General features: G+C 39.7%; 4 protein-coding genes across 5 annotated transcripts; 1 reads left to right on the forward strand and 3 right to left on the reverse strand.

Annotated features, from left to right (window-relative positions):
* Positions 1 to 4,966: 4,966 nt before the first annotated feature.
* Positions 4,967 to 8,333, reverse strand: LOC101295064 (poly(ADP-ribose) glycohydrolase 1-like). The gene is made up of 10 exons (XM_004304652.1): positions 8,094 to 8,333; positions 7,854 to 8,021; positions 7,663 to 7,766; positions 7,233 to 7,437; positions 6,989 to 7,093; positions 6,712 to 6,830; positions 6,317 to 6,460; positions 5,677 to 5,896; positions 5,483 to 5,545; positions 4,967 to 5,187 (listed from the first exon to the last, which is right to left on the reverse strand). The coding sequence occupies exons 1-10, from the start codon at positions 8,331 to 8,333 to the stop codon at positions 5,029 to 5,031; spliced, it is 1,527 nt and encodes a 508-aa protein (XP_004304700.1). The 3' UTR covers positions 4,967 to 5,028.
* Positions 8,334 to 9,192: 859 nt separating this feature from the next.
* LOC101295354 (E3 ubiquitin-protein ligase RNF181-like) lies at positions 9,193 to 10,555 on the forward strand. Of its 2 annotated transcripts, none has more exons than XM_004304654.1 (2): positions 9,193 to 10,038; positions 10,224 to 10,555. In XM_004304654.1, exon 1 carries the CDS (start codon positions 9,332 to 9,334, stop codon positions 9,968 to 9,970), a length of 639 nt encoding a protein of 212 aa, XP_004304702.1. In that variant the 5' UTR covers positions 9,193 to 9,331; the 3' UTR covers positions 9,971 to 10,038; positions 10,224 to 10,555. The 2 variants fall into 2 exon arrangements, with proteins under 2 accessions (XP_004304702.1, XP_004304701.1); XM_004304653.1 differs by having other exon boundaries at positions 10,165 to 10,428.
* A 1,639-nt stretch (positions 10,556 to 12,194) lies between these two features.
* LOC101295840 (probable carboxylesterase 11-like) lies at positions 12,195 to 14,908 on the reverse strand. Its single transcript, XM_004304655.1, has 2 exons — positions 14,038 to 14,908; positions 12,195 to 12,808 (listed from the first exon to the last, which is right to left on the reverse strand). The coding sequence occupies exons 1-2, from the start codon at positions 14,889 to 14,891 to the stop codon at positions 12,271 to 12,273; spliced, it is 1,392 nt and encodes a 463-aa protein (XP_004304703.1). The 5' UTR covers positions 14,892 to 14,908; the 3' UTR covers positions 12,195 to 12,270.
* Positions 14,909 to 15,353: 445 nt separating this feature from the next.
* LOC101313544 (UDP-glycosyltransferase 85A2-like) lies at positions 15,354 to 26,016 on the reverse strand. Its single transcript, XM_004306356.1, has 3 exons — positions 25,503 to 26,016; positions 24,260 to 25,172; positions 15,354 to 15,378 (listed from the first exon to the last, which is right to left on the reverse strand). The coding sequence occupies exons 1-3, from the start codon at positions 26,014 to 26,016 to the stop codon at positions 15,354 to 15,356; spliced, it is 1,452 nt and encodes a 483-aa protein (XP_004306404.1).
* Positions 26,017 to 27,584: the final 1,568 nt, after the last annotated feature.

Below are 27,584 nucleotides of genomic sequence, written 5' to 3' on the forward strand. Positions count from 1 at the left end.
AAAAATGGAATAGGAGCTTGGTAGAGCTAGAGTTATAGCATTAAAGGACTTGGATTTTTATTTTCAGGAGGCCAGGAATGCGGAATTGGCGAGGAAGTATGAGCAGATTGCTCATACTTCCTCGCCAATTCCACATTCCTGAAAACAAAAATCCAAGTCCTTTAATGCTATAACTCTAGCTTTACCAAGCTCCTAGTCCATTTTCCATATCCAAACTAATAGAGCCATTGTTGAACCAAACCAGAAACATCATCATCACAGCACTTATATAAGCAGATTGCAGACATAGTATAACAATCTTAGCATAGATCGATTAATTAGATATGTGACAGATTGTAGACTCACAGAACTTCTACTACCACAACCAGGCCACATAAGATATTTCAATCCTATTAGGCTATGACAGAAATCGCCGTTTATAATTGCCAAAAAGTTCAATGTTTTGGCCACTAAATTCACATGACATAAAAATAAAAATCTTAAAGAAACATAAAACACACTCACTAAACTTTGAATGCCACTTTTTGAGAGGCTCAGGTGGCAAAGATGGCCATCATAGCTTCAGTCACCCCAAGGCCTCATCTGTATCCTCCTTCTCCATCCACACCTAAAATTTTGTTTCAACCCCCCAATTCAGAGCCGTTGGGGTAATATGACTTTTTGTTGTTCGGTATATTTCAAATTAGTGGAAGAACAAGTCGTAAGACCATTGATGATTGCTTACACAATTTGCTGCTTATTTTCTGGTTGATGATTCATTTGTCGAATCGGTGATAGCAGTCAGGCATGCCGAATGGATGAGTAGAGAGTAGATCCGTAATTCCATACTCTCGACTGCACGGGCTAATGTGGTCCATGTGGATCCAGTGGCTGCGGCTTATGAAGATGTTGAGAGTACATATCGTGCTCATGTCGTTGGAGAGATTGTCAGGAATATGCCACCAGATCCCTCTCTATTCCCTGAATGGATCCACAGTGTATTTCCAGATGGATGCTGACAGCCGAATCACATCCATCTGGAAATACTGGATCCAAGGCATGGAGAGGGATCTGGTGACATATTCCTGACAATCTCTCCAACATTACGAGCACGATCTCTACTCTCAACACCTTCATAAGACGTAGTCACTGGATCCACATGGACCACATTAGCCCGTGCAGTCGAGAGTATGGAATTACGGATCCACTCTCTGCTCATCCATTCTGCATGTCTGGCTGTTAGCACCGATTCGAGAAATGAATCATCAACCAGAAAACAAACAACAAGTTGTGTAAGCAATCATTAATGGTCTTACGATTTGTTTTTCCACTAAATTGAAATATACCGAACAACAAAAAGTCATATTACCCAACGACTTCATAATCCTCAGCAATTGGATGCCTATGGAGCACCGACACAGATCTGTTGCTCTTGTTGCTCACCTGAGAATGAATATCCTATTTAGTTTGATAGGATTTACAGAGGGATATATATATATATAGAGAGAGAGAGAGAGTACATTCGGCCGAGAAATGAAGAGGACTCCAGTATAGAGCGCATTCTTCCTCACAGATCCTTGAACCTCTTGCAAACACTTATGACTGTGTACCAACCAAATGAACAATAGAAGGAATGAGAAAACTCCATTCAGCAATGTTATTTTAGCCCAACAATATAGCAACATGTAAACAAGTCAACAAAGAGGAAAAATAGTTACATTTCTCAGGTGCTAGCTGAATTTGCTCCTTATTGCACAAACTCATAAATCTGGCAGTGGACGAAACCACCACACTAGCTTGCTCCTTTGACAACGCAGATGCAGTGCATGCTTCCCTGTCAACATTTACATACACACCCACTGTAAGTAGCCAATTCCCCACATTTCCAAAGCCAGACACTACATACACCATTTAAAACGAATAGGCTGACTGCAAAAGCAATTTCGACGCACATTCCGATAACTCTTACATAACATAACTCAGAATCATATGCCTAGTTTTGGTGTCAAAACAGAATCAAAACGCAATTCAGCCGTTGGTTTCATTCAAAAAGTACATAACCATTCAAACAAAGCATAATCGAAGCACAATTTCAGCTAATCAAAACCTAACACATGGTTTACAGAGCCATCCAACAAAACCCTAGCGCATCAAAACCATACAAAAACAAATTACAAAGCTAAGAGAGAGTGAGGAAGAGGCTCACAAGATGTAGAGGTAACCGAGCTAGTGCACAGAGGGATCAAGCTGGTCGAGAAGAGGAAGCAGCCGAATCGACTCGGCGTGGAGCGAGTCGTGCGCTTGCTTCAGAATGCTGTGTAGGTCGGAAAGATCTACGGAGTTCGTCGACAGACCCTGCACGTTTAGAACAAGCTCCGCGAACTCTTCCATCCCAAATTTAGGGTTTCGATTCTCTGAAGCTGAGAGAGAGAAAAGAGAAAAAAGAGAGGAGAAGAAGAAGAAGGGGCGCACTCAAATAATACTCCCTTTTTGCGTTTTATATGGGGTTCGGTGTGGACTCAATTTACTGTGGACCAAGTGTGAAACGAAGTATCGGTTTGGGCTTTTAAAATGCATAACATTTTTGGGCCTCCTCCTGCTGTTTTCTATAAAAAAAAAATAAAAAAGAAGAAGCCATATCAAACATTGCAACTGTGTATTATACACCAAAGGAGAGGATCCGGAACACAGAAAACTAGGGTTTTCAGAGATGGCGAAGAAAGGCATAAACGCTATTGCGGCAGGGGGTAGCAACATGCCGAGCCTGTACGTGTGTTTCCAGGTATATGAGAAGATTGAATCCCCACGATGGATGGTTCAATCCATCAATCTCACCGATCTTATTACTTCTTCTTCTTCAAACCCTAATCCTATGATACGACAAGTGCTTCACACCGCCCCAGATCTGAAACTCCCAGCTAACGCCGGCTGCTGCTGTGTCTTCCGGTCCAAAATTATGTTCTGCGGTGGCTATCAATACCTGGACCCCTGGGATCACGGTCCATTCTATGAAGTTTCTGATCAGATTTATGAGTTTGATGAGACCGATGAGCTGAAGATAAGCGACAAGAAATTTTCAAAGGGGAAATCCCGTCCCATGATGATGACTCTGGGCGACGGTAAACTCTATGCTCTAGGATTCCCCCAACCAAACCCAAAACTAGACCTAGACCACAAGTACTTGCCGCCCTTTGAGGTATTCGACTTTAACGAGCAAACATGGTCAATTCTGCCGGACCCTCCATTTGATGAACTTGCTCCTAGTTATTTCAATTTGTGCTATGCAACTGTGGACACCACCATCCTTCTCTCCGCTAAGAATTTGTGCACCTACCGCTTTGATGCAGCCTGCCCTTCTAAAGGATGGAAAGTACACACTGAAGCACCGCTGCCGTGCTCTATGGGCAGAGCTTTAGTGTTGAACCACAGCAGCGATTACAACATTATGTTTGGTTACGACTCCTGTCATGGAGCCGACATCCGCAATTTCACCATCGGAGTCCATCTTATGGACAAAAATGATTACTCCTGGACACATATCGCCTCTCTCCTTGTTCTGCCACCTGAGATTCTGGCTCGGTTGCCTCGTCACTTTTTTCCCGTAGAGCAGTATAGTATTGTCCATGTTGGAGGTCGAATCATATGCCTTGTCCTTCACAGATTCCTGCTATGCGAACAGTCATGTGGTGGTGAGAGGGAACCTACTAGTGATACAGATATGAACATTATCTCTTGTGCTGTAGTCACATTTGAATATTTTCTATCACCCTACTCCAAGACCATCAAGTTCAACATCCTGGGTTTCCGCCTCCTTACATTTGATGACGAACCTCCATGGGGAGCTAGTATGCTTGGTGCCTTTTTGGTGGGGGATCCAGTACAATATGGCAATGCCTTTACAGATTATGGTGGTAAATTCCCAAAAGCAACCGAGGGCATTACTCTAGAACCAGGAGAAACACTACCCGATTTTCTTTTTGAAAGGGCTACCACCTCTGCAAGTGGGGGTTGTATTCCAAACCAATCCTCCCTGGTTCCTGTTGCTGCTGCCTCTCAGCAAAATCATTTCCCGTCTTGTTCACGTGGGCCTGAAAGTGTTCTCCCCTGCGCTTATTTCTTAGCTGGGAATTGTGGCAACAGTTATCAATATTCACAACACCATGCTGGTCACTATCCTATTGTGGCTGAACCTGGCATTCTGTATCCAAATACTCATGCTGTAAGTTAATTTGAAGCCTTTATATTGACTTCTTTTCCGTGGTGTTAGAATATGTTTCAGGGTGATTGTGTGTGTGTGTAAATGTCTCTAATTTATAAGGATTGTGAAAGTTGATTCCACATGTTTCTGGATTTATTCATGATTTCTGTTGGGTTGTTTTTGTTGGCTGTAGATGGTTGGACATATGCAAAGCAGCGGACCAAACCTTGTTCAGGTTGCACCGGGATATGTTTATCCAAATTATCATGCTGAGGAATACATGACGACTTTTTACTGAGGGTGACACTGTGACTCAATTCGTCTGAGGATGAGATTATGACTACGATTTGTCAACGTCATTAGATGTTGATTGTGGAGAACCTGGCTCACTGTGGGCCTTGCTATTTCTTTGTTTTCTATGCGGGCTAGTCACCTTTGTGTGATAAATTATGCAACAGTATTGTATGACATACTAATATGCATGCTTTTCGGGGAATTTTAAGTGTTTGATGTCCTAGTTAAGTAGTTATTTTCCTTAAAAAAAAAAAAGAATAAAAAAGAACTGTGTATTATACTGTTGGCTTCAATCTACGGGGAAATTGTTATTTGTACGGAACACCACGTGACATTTGATCCCAGAGAGATGGAGGATTTGAATTTGTTGGGAGTTGCTTTGACCACTGTACTCAACTGTTCATACTTCATACTCCACACTAGGCCCCAATTCACATATCCAAGAAGGGCGTTTCTATCCTTTGGCCCGATTCATTTATAACTGCGAAATTTATCTTTACAAACTACTGAAACTAGTAAAACTCCAAGGAAAGAATAACATGTAGCTACAACGTGGATCAATCCCACATGTCTGTATTAGAGGCAAGTAGAGATGGAAGAAGCCATGTAAAGAATCCTTCATTAGTCTCTCCCTTCCATCTCTGCAATGAGTAATCCACCAACAGATCCCAGAGATCTCCTACTGTCCATTGGTGCTGCTGTATCCATCGGCTTACCTGCACCATAAAGTTAAAGAGGATGAATATGCTATGCCGACGATTGAAGTCTTAACATGAGTTTTGTTGGTCAAGATTAATTCACAGCTTAACTTGGTTTGGAAAACTGAAAGCATTTGGTATAAGCAAGCACCCTCAAAACATAACAGCAAAGCACATTGCATATTTGTAAAATTTATTTATCTGTGCTTTAGGTTACATAAAACAGTTGGTTCCTCAAATTCGTTGGTACGAGTATGAAGCATCTATTTTAAGGGGAAACATGACGTTCACACTAAGCATTATGAATCAGTACCTGGTCAAGGTTTTCCAATGCCTTCATGCCAGAAGTGTAGTATGAAATGAAAGGTCTTCGTGCCTGAAACAAATGCAACCTCATTACAGTCGTTTTCAGCTAACTACTCCGTGTTATTTTTATTTAAAAACAGATAAATCTTTAAAAATCTCATCTCCTCCCATAATTGTTACAAAGGCTAAAGACAAAACTACCTGAGATGCAGCAAGCCATTGAACTATGGTCTTAACTTCAGGATCTCCTCCAAAAGCACCGCATCCCCAATTCCCAGTTGCAATCCCAATATCATCCACATAATCCAAAGACTGAATCTCAGTAGAATCGACTGAACAGAGTTCATTCTCACGAACTAATGCATTGTTCTCCCGATATCCCAATTGAGGAACAAAGCCACAGAAGGCCTTATTGGTCTCCCTGTAGAAATCAACAAGGTAGAAGGTAGATAAACTTCTGATTAAGAAAGGTTACAAAAGGGAGAACCATATCTACATATAATAGTCCAACATATTCAAACTTCAGTTATCTCTCTATGGACATATCATACATAACGGCACAGACTTCACTGACTTCCATGTTTCAAAGATCACGGACTTCACTTGTGTTTCTCTGTAACTTGTGTGCAACACTTCCTAAGGGGATAGTACATTCATTTGCAGGTGCAGCTGGTTATCATGGCCGATAGCTAAATTACTAACCCATCTCAACCAAAATGCTTGTCCCAATCCTACAAGTTTGCCCTTTTCTGGCCAGCCTCAGTTGACATTTTAACACCACTTTCTATAAATTTCATATGATAAGTGTGCAATTGCAGTAGTATTAGTTAAATATACATACCGGAGGAGTAACTCTTGTTTATACTGTTTCATCCCTGGGCTGCATAATGCGTCTATTGCAATAATCCTGGTTTTACGTCTTCCAAGAGAGTCTGAATCCCTTTCATCCACATAGTCACCACAAAATCGAAATGAAGAAGCATACCTACACCAATTTAAAAATATATATAAATATCAGTCAGAAATCATTTCAACAGTGACCATGTTAAATGGATGAAAATTATATATATAAAGCTAATATGCTCAGGAATCAGGACATATCTCAGAAAACCATACATACACTTTCAATAAGAAGAGTCAAGTGATTCACTAAATGCATCTGAAAATATGTATGAAGAACATAACATTCCTAAAAATATATATGTATCTGTATGCGTATGTGCTTACAGTACACACCCTGTATAATTCGAAAATCTTTCTGCACCAACAATTTCTATAGCCTCATTATCTGCCATAGACGGCATGAACAGCATGCTAGCAATTAACTCGGGGTTGATCATGAAACGGATCTCTTCCTACGTCAGATGGTAATAACAAATAATATTAGGTGCTTCTGCAATTAGACATTGGCCTGCGTGAATCAGGAGAAGTAAAAACAAAAAAATAGCTGGAAAATTGCAGACATATATTTGGGTGAATATATATGAGGAAGAAAAAGAATATATAATCAGACCTGTACACAGCCCCTATGAAGAGCACCACCTCCTATATACTTGTTTGCAAAATCAACTTCCAGAGCTCCACTTGATTGATCTTCTATCAAGCCTGACCTGTGAACCTAGAATGACACGTGAAGGAAACTTAACAAGTTAGTTGTGATCACCTGAACTCAATCACAAAAGATTTGTTAACAGATTTCCAACAATTCATCTACATATAACTTATGGCTTTGTATTAACCATCTGTCATCTTTTTACCTCAAAACGGCAGAGTGGAATGACTGAATTGCTCCAAAACTCAGCCTTCGGATAAGAAATTCTTAGGGGAGTTGGTTCCAGAGGAAGTACTTTCCGCTCAAACGAGACAAAACCCATAGGCATGCGTGAAGTTATCTTTTCAAAGTAGTGTATAATGCACCATATCTTACTCTCCTGTTTTTGATTATAACTATCATACAGAGCGCTGCAAATAAATATGAGGCGGTGAGTATATATCAGTAAATAACATGAGAATGTATCTATTAATAATGTCAAACAAAATTGGGTGATAAGATATCTTTAGAAATAGCACGGGAACATGTCTAGTAGAATAACTGACATCTTTATGTGTACCGCTAAATTGTGTGAAATAGAAAATTTAAAAAAATAAAGAGAGAAAGAGATTCCAAGGAAAGAAAGTGTTACATACGCAAACAAATGATCAAAATTGATTGTTGGGAGATGTTTGGCACTTCTATCAGTGACTGGGAACAAACATAATAGAGAGCACCCAAGAAGAGCACTAATTAGTTCCTGAAATGCAACGTACACAATTTCAGCAAAAATGTACTAAAATATAGGAAGATCTTTCAAAGTAAATAAGGCCAAGATCTTTCATACCTGACTGAGAAGCACTAATCCGGGTTGTTGTGAATCAAGTAGACGAAGAGCAGTATCCTCTGCATTTTGATAGTGAAGTTGTAACAAAGAGGGCAACCGCAAAAGCAAATTTGCTAATGCGGGGAACACTTCTCCAAACCACTTGCCAGATTCCTCCCTGGACATGATCTGGTAACCAAACAACCCCATTTTAGTTCGAAGGAAAGATTATGTGTGATGCAATTAAAGAGTGTGGCATACGTCATCGAAGAAGAGGGCGTATCCGTCTGCGGCACCAGGAGTGAGAGGATGAGAGGAGGAGGCCGAAAGAGAGCGCCTGAGGTCGGAGATGGCTGTGAATAGAACCTCCCCGGAATTGACACGACCCCTGCCCAAGTCCTTGAGTGTCTCCACCGCCTGTGATGGCCAGAAAAGACTCCGGCTCCGTGCCACCACCGGCAAGTAGCCTAGTATTGACTTCAACTCCTCCCTCTCTTCCATGGGGGAGCTCAACTGATATAAATGTACTGAGGAGGGACTTGAGGGCTTACGTCATCGAGGCGGGCGTGGGGATCCATAGCCCTAATTCTGGGGAGTAAGAAAGAATGAGAGTGTTTTAGTTGAAGGTGTTGGATACCGGAAGCGATGGAGTCGGGGGAACAGTTGTTATCAGCTGTGTGCGGTTGCAGAGCTTTAATTGTGTTACTCCGGGTCTGATTTGTGTCTATTGGGCCTTTCGGGTCTGATGAACCTATTTGGCTTGATAGACTGGACCGTTATTTGGTAACTTGGTCCAATTGATGTTCAAAGAACAATTTCATTTTGTTAAGCTGTGTGTGGGGGGGGGGATACGAGTGTTTGTCATTAGGATAGATTGATCTTTCCTATTTTCTCTATTAACCTTTTCTTACATGTGATAGGGTGCGATTATGCTCTTTTCCCCTTAGATCAAGACTTTTGTCCCACCGGATTTTTACTTGGCAAAGTTTTTAACGAGGTAACTTCGCATGCACCGCTTGTCTCATATAGAGGACTGCTCAAACATGAAGTTGTTCATGAATGTGTTTGATTACGGTTAATCATTACACATGACAGACTTGTTTAAGTGTTTGCCTAAATCTACTTTTAAGAAAATTATTATCAAGCCTCTCAGATTAAAGTACTTATCAAGAGGAGCATCACCTGATTGAGTTCTCAATAAAGTAATCGGTGCGTCGTACTCTTTTTGTCATTTGATCAAGATTTAGTTTTTCTCATAAGATTTTTGTTACACTACCTTTATGCTATTAGGATAAGGAATCCTAATTTCATTTAGCGATATATATACATGTTAGAATAAAATTATGTTTTCATTCTCTATACTGGAAATATACTCCGTAATAATTCTCTGTATAAAGAGCACCTGTGAATCAATAAATAAGATACACGATTCTCTTCCGCTATCATCTTTCCTATCTCTTCTGCTCTTTCACTAACACCAGTTCGCAGTTGAGGGTTTGATGGAGTTCACGGAGAAGGAAACTGTTATGAACGCGGTGCAAGAGAGCGTACCGTGCGCGGACAGAGGAGGCGAGGTCGCCGACAATTATATTCTACTCAAATTTTCATTATACAAGTATATCGGCTGCTGCCCTGGTCCGGAGTCCCCAATTCGTTGGGACTCACAAACCCACCAAGGAGAAAAAGACTTCTGGGTCGACCTGGCGGGGATCAAGCAGATGCCTTCCGCCTACCGCAGCCGGTGTAGAAGATCGTTTTCAGATTATCTTTCAACCACGAATGTCCCGGAAGATCAACATGCCCTTGCAATTCAGATGTTACTCGAGCTTGTAGACGAGGCCGTCAACCCTGATCTCCCAATTAACGTGGAGATATTTGACGTGACTGTTCATAATAGGAGGAGGACGATTCCTGCGACAAGGGAGTCGATTGAAGGCTTGGAAAGAGTGAGGCTTGATCTCTTGGAAGAAGATGGAGAAACATGTGCCATTTGTTGGGGGGTTTATGATCAACTGGTTACTAGGTTGCCCTGCTCACACTATTTTCATGGAGAATGTATTTGCGGGTGGCTGCAGATCAATCACGTTTGTCCTATGTGCCGATTCGCAATGCCTACTGAGGAACTGCCATCAACTTAATTTGCTGCAAATAACTAAGAGGCGATGTCCTCTTAATTCATTCGCTGCAATTGCTAGTTTCTGCTGAAGTAAGTGTAGCTTTTTGTTTCCAGTATTGTCAAAGGGGTTTCTCCCCTTTTTATCTTTATTTTCTGTCTCTTGTACTGCTTGATTTGCTGAAATTATAATCAGTCTGTACTTGGATGATTATGTAGGATATGCTTTACAATTGGGTTTTGGCTTTTTTGGTTTGACATCTTGATTGAATTTCCAGCTTTGGAGAATGAAGTTAGCTAGTATGAGCAACAAATATGGCAAGAATGATGACATAAAGGAGGTGCTCATGTTGCATCCCAGTTCAATCTGGCTGGGACTTTTTGTACATGGACTTGCTTTAATGTCTATTGTAGTATTGCTTATACCTGTAAAAATTTCATTAGAAATCATATTTGGGGTTATGTGCTGAAAACTATTCATTTTGCTAAAATTTTAATGGATTTTATCTTGTAAACGATTGATGCATAAGTTTTAGAGATACCTCTCCTACATGTATCACAAGCCATATCTGGCTTTGCATCTTTTGAAATGAACTGAAGCTGTTGTTTTCATTCTTCTTGATGTTTCCTCTCTTTTTACTTATTGCATCCAACATCTGGTATATAGAGCCAGGTTCGATGAGGAACCTACACGCCGACCCTCCCTCCGAAAGAGGAAAAGGCCGGGTCGTTGTCTAAAGAAATGCTTTGAGAAACGGCAGAGGTGCCTCCGTTACCAAGTCCAAATTATCTTAACCACGATCCAAAATCATGCAACCTTTTCTCCACTGAACTCTCAAGCATCTAGCTCCCCACCACATCTATTTATAAGTTCTGTTCATGAAAGCAATTGTTGCTGTTACTATCAAGCTCGTCGTAGCAAATTCGTTCTTGGTCTTTTTTCACGATGTTTGATTCACTGCCGTGAATATGCGAGGATCTTCCAAGGATTCTCAATCCTCTGGACTTTACTGGGCCTAGTCTTTGCTTACTCAGACTAAAGGGATGAGATTTTGCCATACCGATTCACTGCCGTACAAGCCTGGCCAAAAATGTCCCCAACATTTTGGCGACGCTGTTAGGAACTAGCTAGGCCATGATTCCAGTAGCAAGCCTCTTCCTTGTCATATAGAAAGCTAATGTATGAACTTTGGGGAAAAGACTAAAATATCTATAATATCCTTGATATTTTTTTGAAATTTCCATTTTTTACAAACATTGATATTAATTTTTATATCTTTTTGATATTTTATATTTAATCTATTTTTAGTCAAATATACAAATTTTATATAAATTTTAATAAAATTTTCATCGATAATCGATATTTTCTCGATATATCCATCGAGAATTTTTTTTTTCGAACCTTCAATATTTCCGTAATTATCGATATTTTAATCTAGGGTAATGTGAGAGCGTTATATGAGCGCACCCTTACAAGCACCACAACTAACTATTAGAGCAACTTCAATGAAGTTTGTCAAACTCAAATTTGACTTTGTGACACTTTTGAATTTTTACATATTTTGACTAGGTCCAATGAACATGTCAAATTTTCATGTAATTTTATTATTTTTTGGGTATTCAAAAAGCACAGACAGATAAGAATAAAAGTTTTCTTTAGATTTTAACTGCCGGTTCCTACAAAAAAATAAAAAATTAAAAAATAAGAGGCAAAATTTTGGTTTCCTGATAACTATACTTTCGTTACTACGAAATCATCATGCTTCCAGTTTTTTACCCTTCAATTAAAAAGATGGAAGCCTCTGTACTAGTCTGGTTTATTTGGTGGTGATTTGGTGCCACTGCTATACCATTTTGCTCTTCCCCATACTATTTGATTCCAACCTTTTGCTTCATCAGTAGATAAAGAGGGAGAGAGAGTGAGAGAGCATTAAAATTAATTGAACTCTATTCATCAAGAAAAAGTTTCATAATTCACAGGAAAAAATGGCACAAGAATGTTCAAACTCGTCGTGGCTCCTCACCAGAAAATGGGGTACATCTCACAGGCTCATCTAGGTGAGGTACATCTCACAGGCTCATCTAAATCCTACTCTCAGGCAACTTATCTATCTTACAAAAACACAGAGCATCACAAGGTCACATCGTGTAACTTTTGAAACTGAAGCGCATCCCAAGGGCTACCGAGGCAGAGGCCACCTGAATGATTTAGCAGTATAGGCTCCAGGTAACAGCAGCAGGCTGCTATTCTCTTTGCTTAGCTTCTAACAGAATACACAGGCATAAAAAAATGTAGTGGAGCAATATCGTGGTTTTGTCTCCTAATTAATATGAGAACTCATGACCTCGAAGTGAGATGTATTTCTTTACCCAGATGGCAATGTCCTCTGCACAGGCTTGTGCCTGAGGAGTCTTGAGAAGCATATCTAGGGTTGCAAACTCATGAACTGCATCCTTATACTCCATTACAGGTGCATCAACATTTACCTTCCGAAGCTCCTCTGAGTAAGCAATGGCACGGTCTCTCATCCAATCATGTTCTGCCACAACTGTAAGGGTTGGAGGCATGAGCTTTAAAGGCGGTTGTCTGTCTGGAATGAGAGGATTGGCAGCTGGATGGTCCAAGCTAAACTCTTCCTCGGGTAAAAATAATTTCCATGCTAGCATGCACATAGCCTTGTCATAGAAATACGAATTTGCCAATTTGATTTCAGAATGTGTGGGAACACTGCCAACAAAGAACGGATACATGAGGACCTGTGCAACCACCTTTACAGGCTCCAAAAGCTTGCCTGCCTCTACAGCCTTCCGAGCCACATAGTCTGCAATGTTTGCACCACAGCTCACCCCAAGGAGAACACATCTGTTTGTTAAATCAAAATAAAGTTAGCGATTTGAAAATCCAGCCTTCTTCTGGAGTAGATAACAGTAAGGAGAAGATGACAAAATGGAAACATACATATGTGACAACAAGTCATTCACATTAGTCCAAGTCACTGCAAGCATGGGTATATATGTTTAAAGTTTAAACCTTACCTAGATCACTAGATGTAAGTCATATGGGCTGATATGCTAATAGCTCCCACTTCACCTCTTACTACTCACTTAGACTACTAACTCTTATCATCAAGAACTCTAAGATTGCAACAAACTTAGGAAGAAAACAAAAATACTTCTCCCTCAATCTACATGAATCCAACATGTACTCTAATTTAAAGGATCCATGTATTCGACGGAGAGATAAAAGCAAAAACACTTCAGAAGAAAACCAACACAGCAAATATTCTAAAGGATAAATTTTTATATCCAACATATACCTTGCCTCTAGCAACTATTCTAAAGGATCAATTTTCATATCGAACATATACCTTGCCACTTTTAGTCCATATTCTTATGATCTTATTAGTATTAGATCTATCATGTATAACCTTTTATAAGAATCAGAAATTCATTACAAAGAGAAAGGAGAAAAAACATCTGTTAAAAAGAACTGAGGAAAACAATAATGAAAGCAATAACCAAAGGCCACAAAAAAGCTAACAACATCTGTTTCATGTCACAAATCTTGAATATTAAATTGAGTTTAAACTTACATATAGTGCTGGAGCTACAGAATCATATTTTAAATCAATTCTCTCCCTAGATCTGGATAAACCTTCTTAAGCCTTCCTACAGCTAGCGGCCAATTAGTCAACTAGTAGAACCAATGCAACCCTTAAATTGAAAAACAATAGTTCTCAGTTGACATTAATCGAAGTCCAGATCAGATGGAAATGAGCTCCGAAGATAAAGCATTCCCACCAGTTGGGAAAACTAGACCAGGATCTGATTTGCAGTATTCCCAAGATAGTCTCCAATTGCAATATCGCGAATGAAAAAGAATATTACTCAAACTCATGGATCTAATGAACTCTAAAACGTTGACCAAAAGCAATGCAAACCACTCAGCAAACTGAACTAACAATTCCAAACTCACTCCTATTAGCAAATTAGAATCAGTACATTTTAAGCAATCACCAATTAAATATCAAAGTCGGAATCTCAGCTTCAATAACAGTACTACTACAGCAATGTGAAGACAATGATTACTACCTTGATGGATCTCCATGGGCAGCTAACCAGGGCTCAACCATTGAAGCCCCAAAAGTGTCCACAATATGCCGATTATCGGTCTTCTTCAACTCGGTGGCGCCGCCCATGGACAAATTGGCCAAATTGGCCTGCTTCCCTAACCAATTCAACACCTTCAACCCGTCCTCAAATGCCGCCGGGTACCTATTCTCCGGCGCAAGCCTATACCCCACTGCCACAACAATGACGTCACACAGTTTGGCAATCCGGCGACAGAAACAGTCGTTGGCCACCGAGTCATTGCTCCCACTGACCCAACCGCCGCCGTGAAACTGCAGAATCACAGGCAATTTCCGGCTCTTCTTAGCCGAATTCGCCGGCGAATAGCCTCTATACACTCCGGCACCAACTCCGGCCATCAAATTCAACCCCTCGACGTCATTGCTAAACCCGTAGCTGCTCCTCCTCGGCTCCGCCTTCAACGTGTTCGCCGCCGCCGCGTTGCCGTAGCTGTTCCGGCGAGAGGAATGGAACGGCGAGCCGTTCGGGCTGGGGCGGGCGGAATCGGAGACCGACGGAGAATTGAGATCCGGCCGCCTGGGCCTAGATTTGACGGAGGGCTCCGGCGGACTGAGAGCGGACTCCGGGAGGAAGATTCGGATGGAGAGAGAAGTGAAAGGATCGATGTGGATGTCCTTGGTGGCGACGCCGTCGTCGTCGAAGAGGGGGTTGGCGGCGGCGATGGTTTCTTCGGGGCGGGAGGTGACGCCGAACGGGTCGAAGTCGTCGGGTCGGGTTTGGATCCGGTTCTGGAGACGGTGCTTCAAGAGGAACTTGAAGAACACGCTGTAGAGCTTGACGGCTACGCTTGGCATTTCGCGATCTCCACAAAGTCGGTGAGTTTGCAGAGACGGAAATGGGGAGGATGATGAAGCGTCGTCGTTTTATTTCTAGGGTTTTAATCTGGGATTGCTTGATTCTAAAGGCCTTTCAATGGCGTGAGAAAGAGAGAGAGAGAGAGAGAGAGAGAGACAGAGGAGCGTGATTTGATAAACATTGGCTGTTCTTTTGCGTTTTCAAATTTCTTTTTTCCTTTACAATTTTATTTTCAATTTTTTTGGTAATTATTTATTTCCTCTGTAGCCTTAATGTGTCACTAAGTTTAAAGGTGAAGAAAAATCAAATGGTGATCTTGTCATCGACCTGAGGCTAGTTGTACTCGCAAGAAGGGGTCCGTTTCTGTTGCGGACCGTTTTGTTATGGAGTTTATGCGAACTTTTAAACAGATACCGTTAGATTAGATTAATGTTCTATAATTAAAGAAATATAAATTTTTCTCATGAGGCCACATGTATCCAAACTCTCCCACACTGCCTTCATACTTCTCTCTGAGTTCTCTCAGTCTCAGACTCTCTCTTCGTTTCCCGGACAATATTAACAAATCCTTTGATGACCACTTTTCTCCAATAGTAAAATTTCTCTCTCTTTTCCCTCCATGGGCTACTAGGTATGCTAGTGCTTATTATTAGCGGGATTCAATTTTGTTTAATGGGATCTCAATCCCTCCTCCTTCATAACATTTTCTCAAGGCTCATATGGAGGTGTATGAGAAAAATACGATTGTAAAATCATGTTAGGAACTCAAACTTATAGAAAAAACATAAGAAAAATGAAAAACAGTGGAAAGGGATTCGAAATTTCTGGGAAACGAAGAGAGAGTCTCTGAGAGAACTCAGAGAAGTATGAATGCAATGTGGGAGAGTTTGGATACATGTGGCCTCATGAGAAAAGTTTATACTTCTTCAATTGTAGAGCATTGATCTAATCTAACGGTGTCTGTTTGAAAGTCCGCATAGAGTCCGCAACAAAACTGTTCGCAACAGAAGCGGCCCCAGAACTTACAAGAAGATAGACGGTAAGAAAATCTGAAACCCTATTATGATATTTTAAGCAAAATAAATTTATTATTATGTAATTTTGTGAAAGACTGGACGAGTAAGTTATGTAAGGTTTGATATATCAATTTCTTTTCATTATCACCTCTTTTAATTTGTTCATTCCATATACACAACCTTTAAACAACCTTTACCAAAGCAAAGATCTACTAAATCCTTAGTGCATTAGCTAGGATTTTATGTGCAAATATGTAATAAAAATAGCCTAATACAAGCATAATCGGACTAGATCGGAAGAAAATCTATGAGAATAAGAGAAGTGTTGTTCATTTTACAAAATAGAGAATTTTCATATTGTTATGATATGAAGGCAATCTTTCATCATTTCTTGAACCTTTTGTTGTCCATCTTCTTGGACTTTCCATTCTGCTGGTTACTTAACAACTTTACAATATCCTCTTCATCATCATCGTTTCCTTCTCCACTTTCTCTTCTTGCCACCTTTTTCATTCAATTTCTGCAAAACTCGATTGTGTCAATCCAACTATATACCGATTAAACCCTTGATAGATATTGAAATGAAAACCAAGTTAGGGTGAACATATATTACCGAGTTGAACATATATAGATCACATAACCTTCCTTCATCTTCTCCGGCGAAACCGATCCCCCCGGGGAAGCTTCGTTTGGATCTACGACGAGCCAACGAGTGACATGGATTCGTGGTAGCGGGTGGAGGTGGCGACTATTAGCTGGATCATTGTTATTGGAGTACGATAGGAAATGGGCCAGTTGGGCCAGTGTTTAGGCCCTTAAAGATAGGACAAAACGAAGCCCTTTTTCAATACCCTGAACTGTTGTTGATTTTGAGTGTGAGAAATGGGGAAGATGATGCGCAAATCAGTGTTGAATTTCTCTTGTTGGGATTCTTATTGCAGCCACAGTAGCACAAGAGGTATGCCATTTCTTCACTCTAGCTCTCTTGTTGCTTTGTTTCATTCTCAATCCTCAAACCCTACCAAATCTAGAGAAACCCATTTAAAAAATGGACCCTCGAAGCCTAGAGTGAGTAATGTTGAGGATGCCCTGAAGGTGTTCGACGAAATGCTTCATAGACATCCTCTGCCGTCTGTTGTCCGTTTCAATAAGGTATTGGCTCCTCTTGTCAAACTCAAGCACTATGCAACAGTCCTCTCTTTGAATTCACAGATGCTTCTCTCTGGAATTTGTCCTGATCCCTATACCCTGGCCATTGTCATCAACTGCTACTGTCGTTTGAACCGAATGGACTATGCCTTGTCTGTCTTGGTCCACTTCTTCAAATTGGGTCTTCAACCAAATGTCACCGCCTTCAACACTCTCATCAACGGCTTTGTTCTCCAAAATCGAGTGGCTGATGCAGCGCGACTTTTCAGCAAAATGGTGGTGGGAGGTCACTGCCAGCCGGATGTAGTTACTTTCAGCACATTAATAAAGGGCTTTTGCACAATGGGAAACAACACTACGGCTATTCAATTACTTGGCAAGATGGAAGAAAATGGATGCCAGCCTGACATAGTGACCTATAGCAACATCATTGACAGCCTGTGCAAAGATACACTGGTTGACGAAGCAAAGAGCCTCTTCTCGGAAATGGTTGGTAGAGGTATTGTTCCCAATGTTATTACTTACAACTCGTTGATTCAAGGAGTTTGCAATCTAGGCCACTGGAAAGAAGCTACGAGGTTGTTGTATGAAATGGCCAATCAAGGTATCTTTCCAGATGTAGTCACCTTCAATATCCTGGTTGATGCGCTTTGTAAGGACGGGATGGTCGTGCAAGCCAAAAGTGTGGTTCAGATTATTATTCAAAGAGGAATTGAACCGAACACAATTACATACAATTCCCTTATGGATGGTCACTGTTTGCAAGGAAAAATGGACAAGGCGAAACAAGTTTTTGATCTAATGGTGAGCAAGGGCTTCATGGTTGATGTGCGGAGTTGTAGCATACTGATAAACGGGTACTGTAAGCAGAAAAAGATCAGTAAGGCTTACAAAATTTTCAAGGAAATGCCTCTTAGAGGACTTGTTCCTAATACGGTTACTTATAACACTCTAATTGATGGTTTTTATAAAGCGGGGAGAGTACAAGAAGCAGAAAAGCTGTTCTCTGAGATGCAAGATCGTGATGTTCAAACTTATAATATTATACTTGATGGCCTCTGTAACAACCAACAACTTTCTAAGGCAATTGAATTTCTTAGAGAGATGGAAGGGAACAAGTTGAAGCCAAATGTTGTAACTTACAATATTGTCATTGAAGGGTTGTGCAATGCTGGTGAAGTTCAGTCTGCGAAAGATCTTTTCTGTAGTTTATCACCAAAAGGAGTTCAGCCTGAAGTAAGGACATATAGCATAATGATCAATGGACTTTGCAAAGGAGGCTTCTTATTTGAAGCAGAAGAGATGCTTAGAGAGATGGAACAAGAAGGCTGTTCTCCGAATGGCTGTACCTATAATATAATTATCCGAGGTTATATCAATAACAACGACACATCGAGGGCTACAAGTCTTATCGAAGAAATGAGTGAGAGGGGTTTCTCTAGAGATGCATCTACTATGGAATTGATTGTTGATTTGTTGTTGAAGGATACAATGGATCCTGTATTGTTAGCATGGCTTAAGGATAAAGCGTGAAGTTAACTGTATATATGGATTGGTGAGTTTATTTCAGTTTGCATGTCAGTTATTCCATGAAATCAAATGTACCCGTTAATTTAAGGTTACAAACTATTACAATCTTGATTCCTTGAATCAATACCCTTAGTTGTTTTGTGTTTATACGAGGAAAGGGTTGGATTTGATTGAATTCTAGGTCTGAAATTACCCGAGTTTCAACTTATGCAGGCAGTCAAGGGAAGCCTACACTTCTTGCTTGTCCTGTTGTTTTCATGATTTTTGTTCTTCTGTTACATAATGAACTCAGTTTTATTAATGACTTGAGCATCCATGAATTTGATTCGTTTGGGTTGTTTGGGGTTTTGATGTTCCTCACCTGCAGCATCCATGACTTTGATTCTTGGTTTCTTTGCTTCCACCGATGTACAACTGGGCCTGAATTGCTCACACCTCATAAAAACAAGTCATGGTTAGTCAGCTAAATAACAAGGGCGCATATGATCGAAAAAAACAACCAGCCCTACACTGTTCTTGATAAACAGAAAGCCTAACCTTAGGGTTCTTGGGAATATCATAGTTGATAACCATATCTACCGATGGAATATCCAATCCTCTACTTGCAACATCAGTGCAGATAAGTACGTTACACTGTCCAGATTTGAACATGTTTAAGGCTCCAAGTCTTTTTCGCTGTGCCAGAAGTTCATACAAACCAGCTAGGTTAGATGACCTCCAGATCGATTACGCAAAAGGCCAGTAGCTAGTACTTCAAGTAAACTAAATGTAATGTACGGTATATACCTGGCTCATATTACCATGAAGAGGGATGGCTCTAATTCCAAGATTTCGAAGTGTATAAGCCAAAAAGGGCGCCGAGTCGCATTGTTCAGTAAAAACCATTGTGGTGCAGTGGCACTTCTTCGTAAGAATATATACGAGATTGAAATCCTGGAGGTACAACATTCGTTGAATTACATAGACAAAGGAAACAATACAGTAAGTGACATCAAAACGGCCAAACTCCATCGAAGAATTAACTTCAACTCTTCGATTTGCACTACTCAAATAAACAGATATACATATTGAAATGGTGTATGCATGGGCTTCCAGCCCTTCCTATATATAACCTAATCTAAAGTCGGGGTACAGTTAGAGCATCAGTTAAAGATGATCCATTCCTAAGTTCTCCTCGGATTACGAAAAGTTTTTTGCCAACATATATAAGTATATAAAACATGAATGTGTAGAACTTCTAGAATTGAAAATCCAGAACAAAAAGAATAAGAAAGGAAGAACCTTGTGCTTGTGTGGCGTCAACCATACATATATGTTGCTGCAGTGTGTCAACCGTAGAGTACTTGGATGCTACTTCAATCTGAGATGAATGAAGAAATGACATGCATGTTATCGCTTTTGAAACAAATATGTGGAGAATGAACATGGTGCAAGAGACTCTTTCATATGCCTTCACAGGGTTCCTTAGACAAGCTCTTTCAACCTTCTTAACCTGCAACATTTAAGAGCAGAACTTTGTTAACTAAAATGTCGAAAAAAGAGAGACTTCTCTATTCCAAACAACACATCACTTTACTATATATATATATATATATATATATATATATATATATCCAGTGTGCAGCATTCATACAAAACGAAAATAGAGCATATGCATGTAATACAACCACATTGAAATAGTTGAACTTAACCTTCTTGGTCATTGTAGCAGAAATAAATATGTCATCCGTTCATCACCACGAGGGAGACATTTCAGAATCTCATCTGTCGATTTTTGAAACTCATCACCAAGCAGCCTATCTGCCTCGTCTAGAACCTGCTCGATTCAAAGATTAGAAGCTTGCTTAGACTCGATTCGGCAAACCTTATGAGAAGTATCACTAAAGAGAAAATCCCCTTGCAAGTACATAATGCATAACCAAAGAGAAAACTGAAGGCTGCTAAAAAGTACCAGATATTTCACTGCACAAAGATTAAATCCCTTTGTGTCACGCAGATGATGAAGGAGACGTCCTGGTGTCGCAACAATGACGTGTGGCCGGCTGGCAAGAACCCTAGCCTCTTCAACCATGTTCAATCCTCCAATAAGCTAAACCAACAAAGTTTCATCAAATTTGATAATCTTTAAGGTACCGAATTAGATTAAATCGACGAACGGATCATAAATATGTCTTTATTTGACTCATTTTTCGGTTATATTTTCATATCTCCACCATTCAATTTGTAGAACCTAATGCATAGATCACTCATATCAAGTTTCATTGAAATTGATGATCATTTGAGTTTTTATAATCGTTATTTAGTATTTACACAAACAGTTCTAAATAGACATATTTATGATCTGTTTGTCGATTTAATCTAATTCGGAAACACGTGCGTGAAGGGGACTAGTATATATTATGATCTCATAAAAAGTAGAGAATTAATTTTGGAGGGCCCATAACGGTCATCGTACGTGGTTCACCCGTTCAAACTGCCACAACCGCCCAAATCCACAAGAACTCAACCCAACCAAGCCATGGCGTCCACGATCACTTTCTCTTCCCCTTCCTCCTATTTTTCTACTCTCCCACACCACCCGCCTCCACTTCCGAAGCCCCAGAAATGTCTCCACCACCTCCACACGACAACCTCTCTCACTCTCTGTCTCTGCTTCTTCCTCTCCCTCTCTCCAAGCCTTGATTTTCGACTGCGACGGCGTCATCCTCGAGTCCGAGCACTTGCACCGCCAAGCTTACAAGTTACAACGACGCCTCCGCTCACTTCAACGTCCGCTGCTCCTCCTCTCATCCCCTCGTTTGGGACCCCGACTTCTACGACCAGCTTCAGAACCAAATCGGCGGCAAGCCCAAAATGCGGTGGTCCGTTTCCTTATGTTTCTTTTAAGATTCTGTTTTGTCTTTATGAGAAACCGAAACGTTTGATGTTTTGGGTTTTGCTCTATTGGGGTGTTTTGATTTGTTAAGGTACTTTAAGGAAAACGGGTGGCCGTCGTCCACTATCTTTGAGAAGCCTCCAGAAGACGATGAGGGCCGAGCCAAGATTATTGACACTCTTCAGGTTCTACTTTGATTCTGAAAAAATGAACGGAAGTATATGGTTGTTTCTTTGTCAGTTTAGTTGTGATCTTTCTATGTAGTATGTTGATTTTGGTATGGTGTTGTAGGATTGGAAAACTGAGAGGTATAAAGAAATTATCAAGTCCGGAACTGTAAGGAGACACTTGTGCATTTTCGTTTGCTTCTCACATTGTTATTGGGTTTGTTCAATTTGATAAAGTAGCTCTGATTATTGTTGTTATTATTTTTTGGTAACAGGTGGAACCAAGACCAGGAGTTTTGAGATTAATGGATGAGGCTAAGGCAGCTGTAAGATTACATTTACCATTGAAATTGCAATTTTCTGGGTATGGTACTTTCAATTCACTTAATTCATATGCTTTCGCTTGATCTGTAGTTTGGTTTTTAGAGACTAACTTTAACAGTTGTGTGTGTGTTCTTATCATACTTTGTTCTGTTGTTGGCATTGTTTTGCCTTCTCTCATGCCACTTTGAGATCTGTTCTGTCACATAAGACTATAGAAGGGCCTCTTTAGTTCTTCTGGGAGTGATTCTGTCTCTCATTGTTGTAGGGGAAAAAGGCTCGCTGTTTGCTCTGCAGCTACTATAAGTTCAGTTATACTATGTCTTGAATGCCATAGGAAATGTAAGCCTTTTCGCCAACACTGCTTTTCTGTTAGAAGTAGTATCTACCTCTTTGTTTCTACAAAGTGTATATCAATTCATTGTACCTTTCTTATTTGAGGAGCGCTTTCAAGGTCTTGATTGCTTTCTTGCTGGTATGTTCACTACTTTCAGAATGTGATATCTATTAGCACTTATTGGTTAAAACCTTGTGTGAGAGGCATGTTATGACTTATTACACTACTTATCAGCATATGCTCTATCACGCCAATTACACATGATTGATTTTCCAACTTCATTATATCATAATTATCTGCATTGTTGCCTAGAAGCCTAAATCAAATACCATTCTGTTTATGGATTAGTTTAGCTGCAAGTGTTCATGGAGGGTAACACTGTTCAGGGACTTTTGTTTCAGTAATATTGAGGCTTCCTTGTTCAGCTGATTTATTGAACTGGTATTTTAAGAGCGTCGGATATTTTTAACTTCAATAATTTCTGTTGTTATCTATGCAGGTGATGATGTGAAGGGAAAAAAGCCCGACCCTTCAATATATCTTACAGCTGCCAAGGTAAACAATCTACATCCTAACTTGACATTTGTGAATGTGAATATCCACAATTTCTACCATCACTGCAAATTTCTTAATACCAAAACTCCAACTGCCTGTGTCTCACAGAGACTCGGTATCTCATCAAGCGATTGTTTGGTTGTGGAGGACAGTGTTATTGGGCTACAGGTACATATTGTTTTATCATAGTAATCAGTTGCTTAATATTTGTAAACATATTGCATGTTTAACTGCATGTCGAAACTTCAAGAAATTGGTCCGAGCCAGTTGGTAACATTTGGGAATATTATAGTTTTACATTTACTATGCAAAGCCGGAAATCGCAATGTAGTATTTTACATTGTAACAAATCCTTGGATAAAATGGATGAATACTTGGCTCAACTAAAAGTAAAAGGAGCTTACTGATACATATGTTGCAAAAAAAATTACCAGTTGAAGTTTGCACATAAATAGTTATTGCCTATGAACCTAATTCAGTGGACGTGGTTCAATTCTTATGGAAATTAAAACTTGTTCTGTAGGCAGCAACAAAAGCTGGGATGTCATGTGTGATTAGCTATACATCTTCAACAGCTGACCAGGTAGCCTCTTACTCTTATAATAAGGATTTCATCGATCTAGATGATCTGAAGTAGCTAGGAATTGACAGCCAGATGATTCATAGTGAAATGACTAAACTATCTGTTCTTTTATTTGATCTATGATTTTAAAGATGCAATAGCAATATATCCTGACTTGAGTAACATTAGGTACTGGGACTTATTTTCATCTCTCGCCTATATATTTACTTTCATTTTGTGAAGTTTGAGATACTGACATATGGTTCATATATACAACTGCAGACTGAAAGACTTGGAATTATTACTTCAAAATACTGTCATTGCCAATTAGAAAAGTGCACTTCTTCAGACCTTTTAGCATTTTCTCTTACATTTGTCATTTCAGAGGTCCTAAATATGCGTTAATAATTTCCTTCTTATTGTAATGTTAAATGGGCTACAAAGACTGGGTAGATTGTTCTTGTTTGATTGTAGAGAACACTGCAGAAAGCAGAAGAAGCCATTTTATTTACCTTAATCATGTTCTGTTGTTGTTCAACATATAGATTGTCAAAACAGTACATGTATTGTTGAAATGATGACATTTATATGTCCTATGATCTTACTCTTGAACACAAAGATAAATAGAAATATTGATTTTATACTTGACCCAAATATTCTGAAACTGTAAAACAGTCGCTTATTTATGAAGTGCGTGTTACCTCGACTAGATAGATAATCTTAATGGGAACAAATGATAAACATTAACAAAAAAAGAAATACTGAACTGGAGACAGAGATAAACCTTAGCCATAAAAAGGCACGTACATATTGAAAAGAAGTTGAAGTTGAAGTGTTGAACCTTATTGCAGACACTGCTCAATCAATCTATCAAAATTATTGTATGATGATCCTCCAATATCAGCAGCTTCCATTACTTTCTTCTTCCATTCCTTTGCCATTTGCCTCATCTTCCTGCCTTTCTCTCCCACCAGCATTTCCTTGACAAGTTCTTCAATCTCATCGCGCTTAACATCATTGTTCACCTCCATACCAATTCCCCATTCAGTACACGCGAAACGGCAATTTGTTTGCTGCTCAGAAAAGAAAGGCCAGCAGATTACAGGCACACCCTCTGATATAGTTTCAATAGTAGAATTCCAACCACAGTGTGTTAAAAAGACCCCAACTGATGGATGTGCTAGCACTTGCTCTTGTGGACACCAACTTGCTATGTAACCCCTATCCTTGATCTCCTTGAGAAATTCTTCAGGCAAGACAACAGAATCCCCTTTTACCACATCAGGCCTAACAATCCACAAAAAATGGTGCTTGCTATTTGCAAGCCCCCATGCAAATTCTCTCAAATGTTGGTCTGTCATCATAGTTACGCTCCCATAGTTCACATACACAACCGAATCGGGCTTCTGTTTGTCAAGCCATTTGAGGCATTTTACGTCTTCTTTCCATAAGCCTGAACTGAGGGACTTGACCAATTTGTTCTCAGGCACATGCCTACCAAGCAAAGCAAGTGGACCTATTGTGTAAATGTTGGGGAACATGACTGAGATTTCTTCCAACACTTCATGCTCCAATTCGTCAAACGTGTTGAAGATGATCGCAGAGGATTTCAAGCAGTTTTGTGCTTCTGATCCCAAGAAGTCGAACATTACGTCGTTGACGTCAGTGACTCTGATGAAGCTAGGAATGTCTTTGAGCCTCATATTCTTCATGCCTGGGATCCAATCAACTGGCTTATCAAGTGTACCATCTTCCATGAAACTTTCATCTGATCGAGATGCATGGAAATGTCAAATGTGATTAGAGAATGTGGATATTTATGTTTTACTGTTTATATAACTGTAATTTTGAACAACAAATATCTATCATGACAGTTGCTAATTAATTATCATACTTAATCTGGTTTTCAGTCGTACAACTTACATTATATTAGTTTAGATCGATCAACGTAGGAGGATTTTCTTACGTACCTACATGTTTGTGATACCTAAGTTTGAAATTGTTCTTTAATTTCAGTTTAGATTTTTTAAAATTCTCCTTCTTATAATCCCATATTGCCTTTATCTCAATAGTCAGCTTTCAGAAAGAAATGAAGTACCTTTGAATGGAACAATGCCTCGTTTGACAAGTTCGCTGTATTGCAAGTATGCCATGAAGCCACAAGCAGAAGCAGTCCAAAACTGAACCTCCGGAATCCCTAGCTCCTTAGCAACTTCCCTCCCAAATCCCGTAACACCATCAGAAACTATACAAGTAATCTGTGGCACTTCAGACGAGGAATTGAGCTTAGTCACCAGCTCCTTAAAAGGGCCTCGACATGTTTTCCTAATGGAGTCACAGAGAGGTGGAACATCTTGGGTTGCATCTTTATCTGAAGGTGGCAGCCCGTCCGGTATGGTTGCGAACTGGAAGTCCGGTAGTCCCTTGACGGAGTCGGAACCTCTGGATCGGATCAAACGCCGGTGGTTGAACTCGGTGTTGACAATGGTTATGTGGAATCCCCTGGAGTACAGAAGCTTGGCTAATTGCATCATGGGGTTAACATGGCCTTGTGATGGGAAAGGGACACAGACTGCATGAAGTTTTTTGGCTCCTAATTGTGGTGAACCCATCTTAATTTTTGAAGTACGAAAGTAGCTAGGCAAATAAGCTTAATTTATAGCAACATTTCTATTGCCAAAAAAGAAAAAAGAAAAAGAAAAAGAAAAATTCTAGCATAACTTTGGTTTCTGGTTAAATTTATACTTACATTTATCTTATTCTTCTAACTACTTCCACAGTCTCATCAAAAAAAAAAAAACTACTATCCACAGTACATAACGCAAGATAACAAGAAATACTTTGAGTTCTGTCACAAACGTGTCTAATGTAGTCATCCTCTATCGATATCTTTATCCACACTATAACCTTATTCACTCGTTTATCTTATGAGTATGCATGATGTTATAAACAGATGGCATGTATCACTAACATAATTTCAGACATAATTACAATATTATCATGCATCTTCAAATTACTGAAACAAATTTTTGAACCTGGTTGGATCAGAAACAATAATCGAGTTAAGCTTAGTGGAAGTTGCTTTCAGTTATTGAATACGAACTAGACCCAACACAAAATTATTGATGTATAAAATCTTGAATATCTCAACCAACTCGATCAATCCAAGCGGCATAGATAGAGCACGTATCTATCGAGCACAATGTGGAACAATCGATCACGTTTACTTGAGAGATCGATTCATAAGCATAATAGTTGGTGTGTGACTCCACAAATATATAATTGACGAAACAAGAATGAAGTGTAACTGTGCAAGTTACATTTGCAAAAAGGCAACAAATTTAAATCTCATTAGGTTTCTGTTAATTTAGTAGTTAATACTTGCAGGTCCAAGCTTAAGGGAGTTGGAACTAATATATGGATTCTGAAGAACCAAAGTGAATATGGAGTTGTTGCCTTGAACGCCTAAGAAATATTCAAGAAATTTCTTAGTCCCATTGTTAAGCAAACCAATAAAGGTGCGAGTTACATACACTGTTAAAACAGGGATTGTGATCGTCGTGTTCTTCTCTTTCTCAAGAAGTGAATTGCGTGGCACCGACTAGGATATTTTTGATGGACCGTGAAATGATTTAAGAAACACCTGTGACATTCGACTATCCATTATTACATGTTGGTCGGCACTCCAAACAAGCCTTTGAATTACACCGACAAAGAAAACAAATGCTAAGCATTTACACTTCTTTTCTATTAGATATTTTTTTTGTTTTTTTTGTTGAAAGAGTTAATTACGACTTTCATATATTTAGGTAAACAGAAGGCCTGAAGTAATCATTACATACTCTACCGTTATCATCTCCAGATAGACAAATAGTTATGAGGCATACATCACCTAGTACATATGATAAACTATTTTTTAATAATCATGCTCATTTATTCTGTAAGTCTATTATTACTTTATACATAGAAAAATAGGCTAATGTTTTAAAATAGAAAAACTAAAAAAGGAAGAAAAAAAACCCAGTAGGGTCAAACCCAATTTGCTAAGGCCCAAGGAAACCCTGGCAAAATTGATGTTAGTAACGTAGCTGTCGCCGTCAACGTAGACTGCAACAACCAAGTCATCGACGCCGACGTCGTATCCTCCTTCGTCTCCGCCACAAGCGCTAGCCTTGCCGTT

Source organism: Fragaria vesca, linkage group LG6, assembly GCF_000184155.1.
Source record: "Fragaria vesca subsp. vesca linkage group LG6, FraVesHawaii_1.0, whole genome shotgun sequence".
Lineage (NCBI taxonomy): Eukaryota > Viridiplantae > Streptophyta > Magnoliopsida > Rosales > Rosaceae > Fragaria > Fragaria vesca.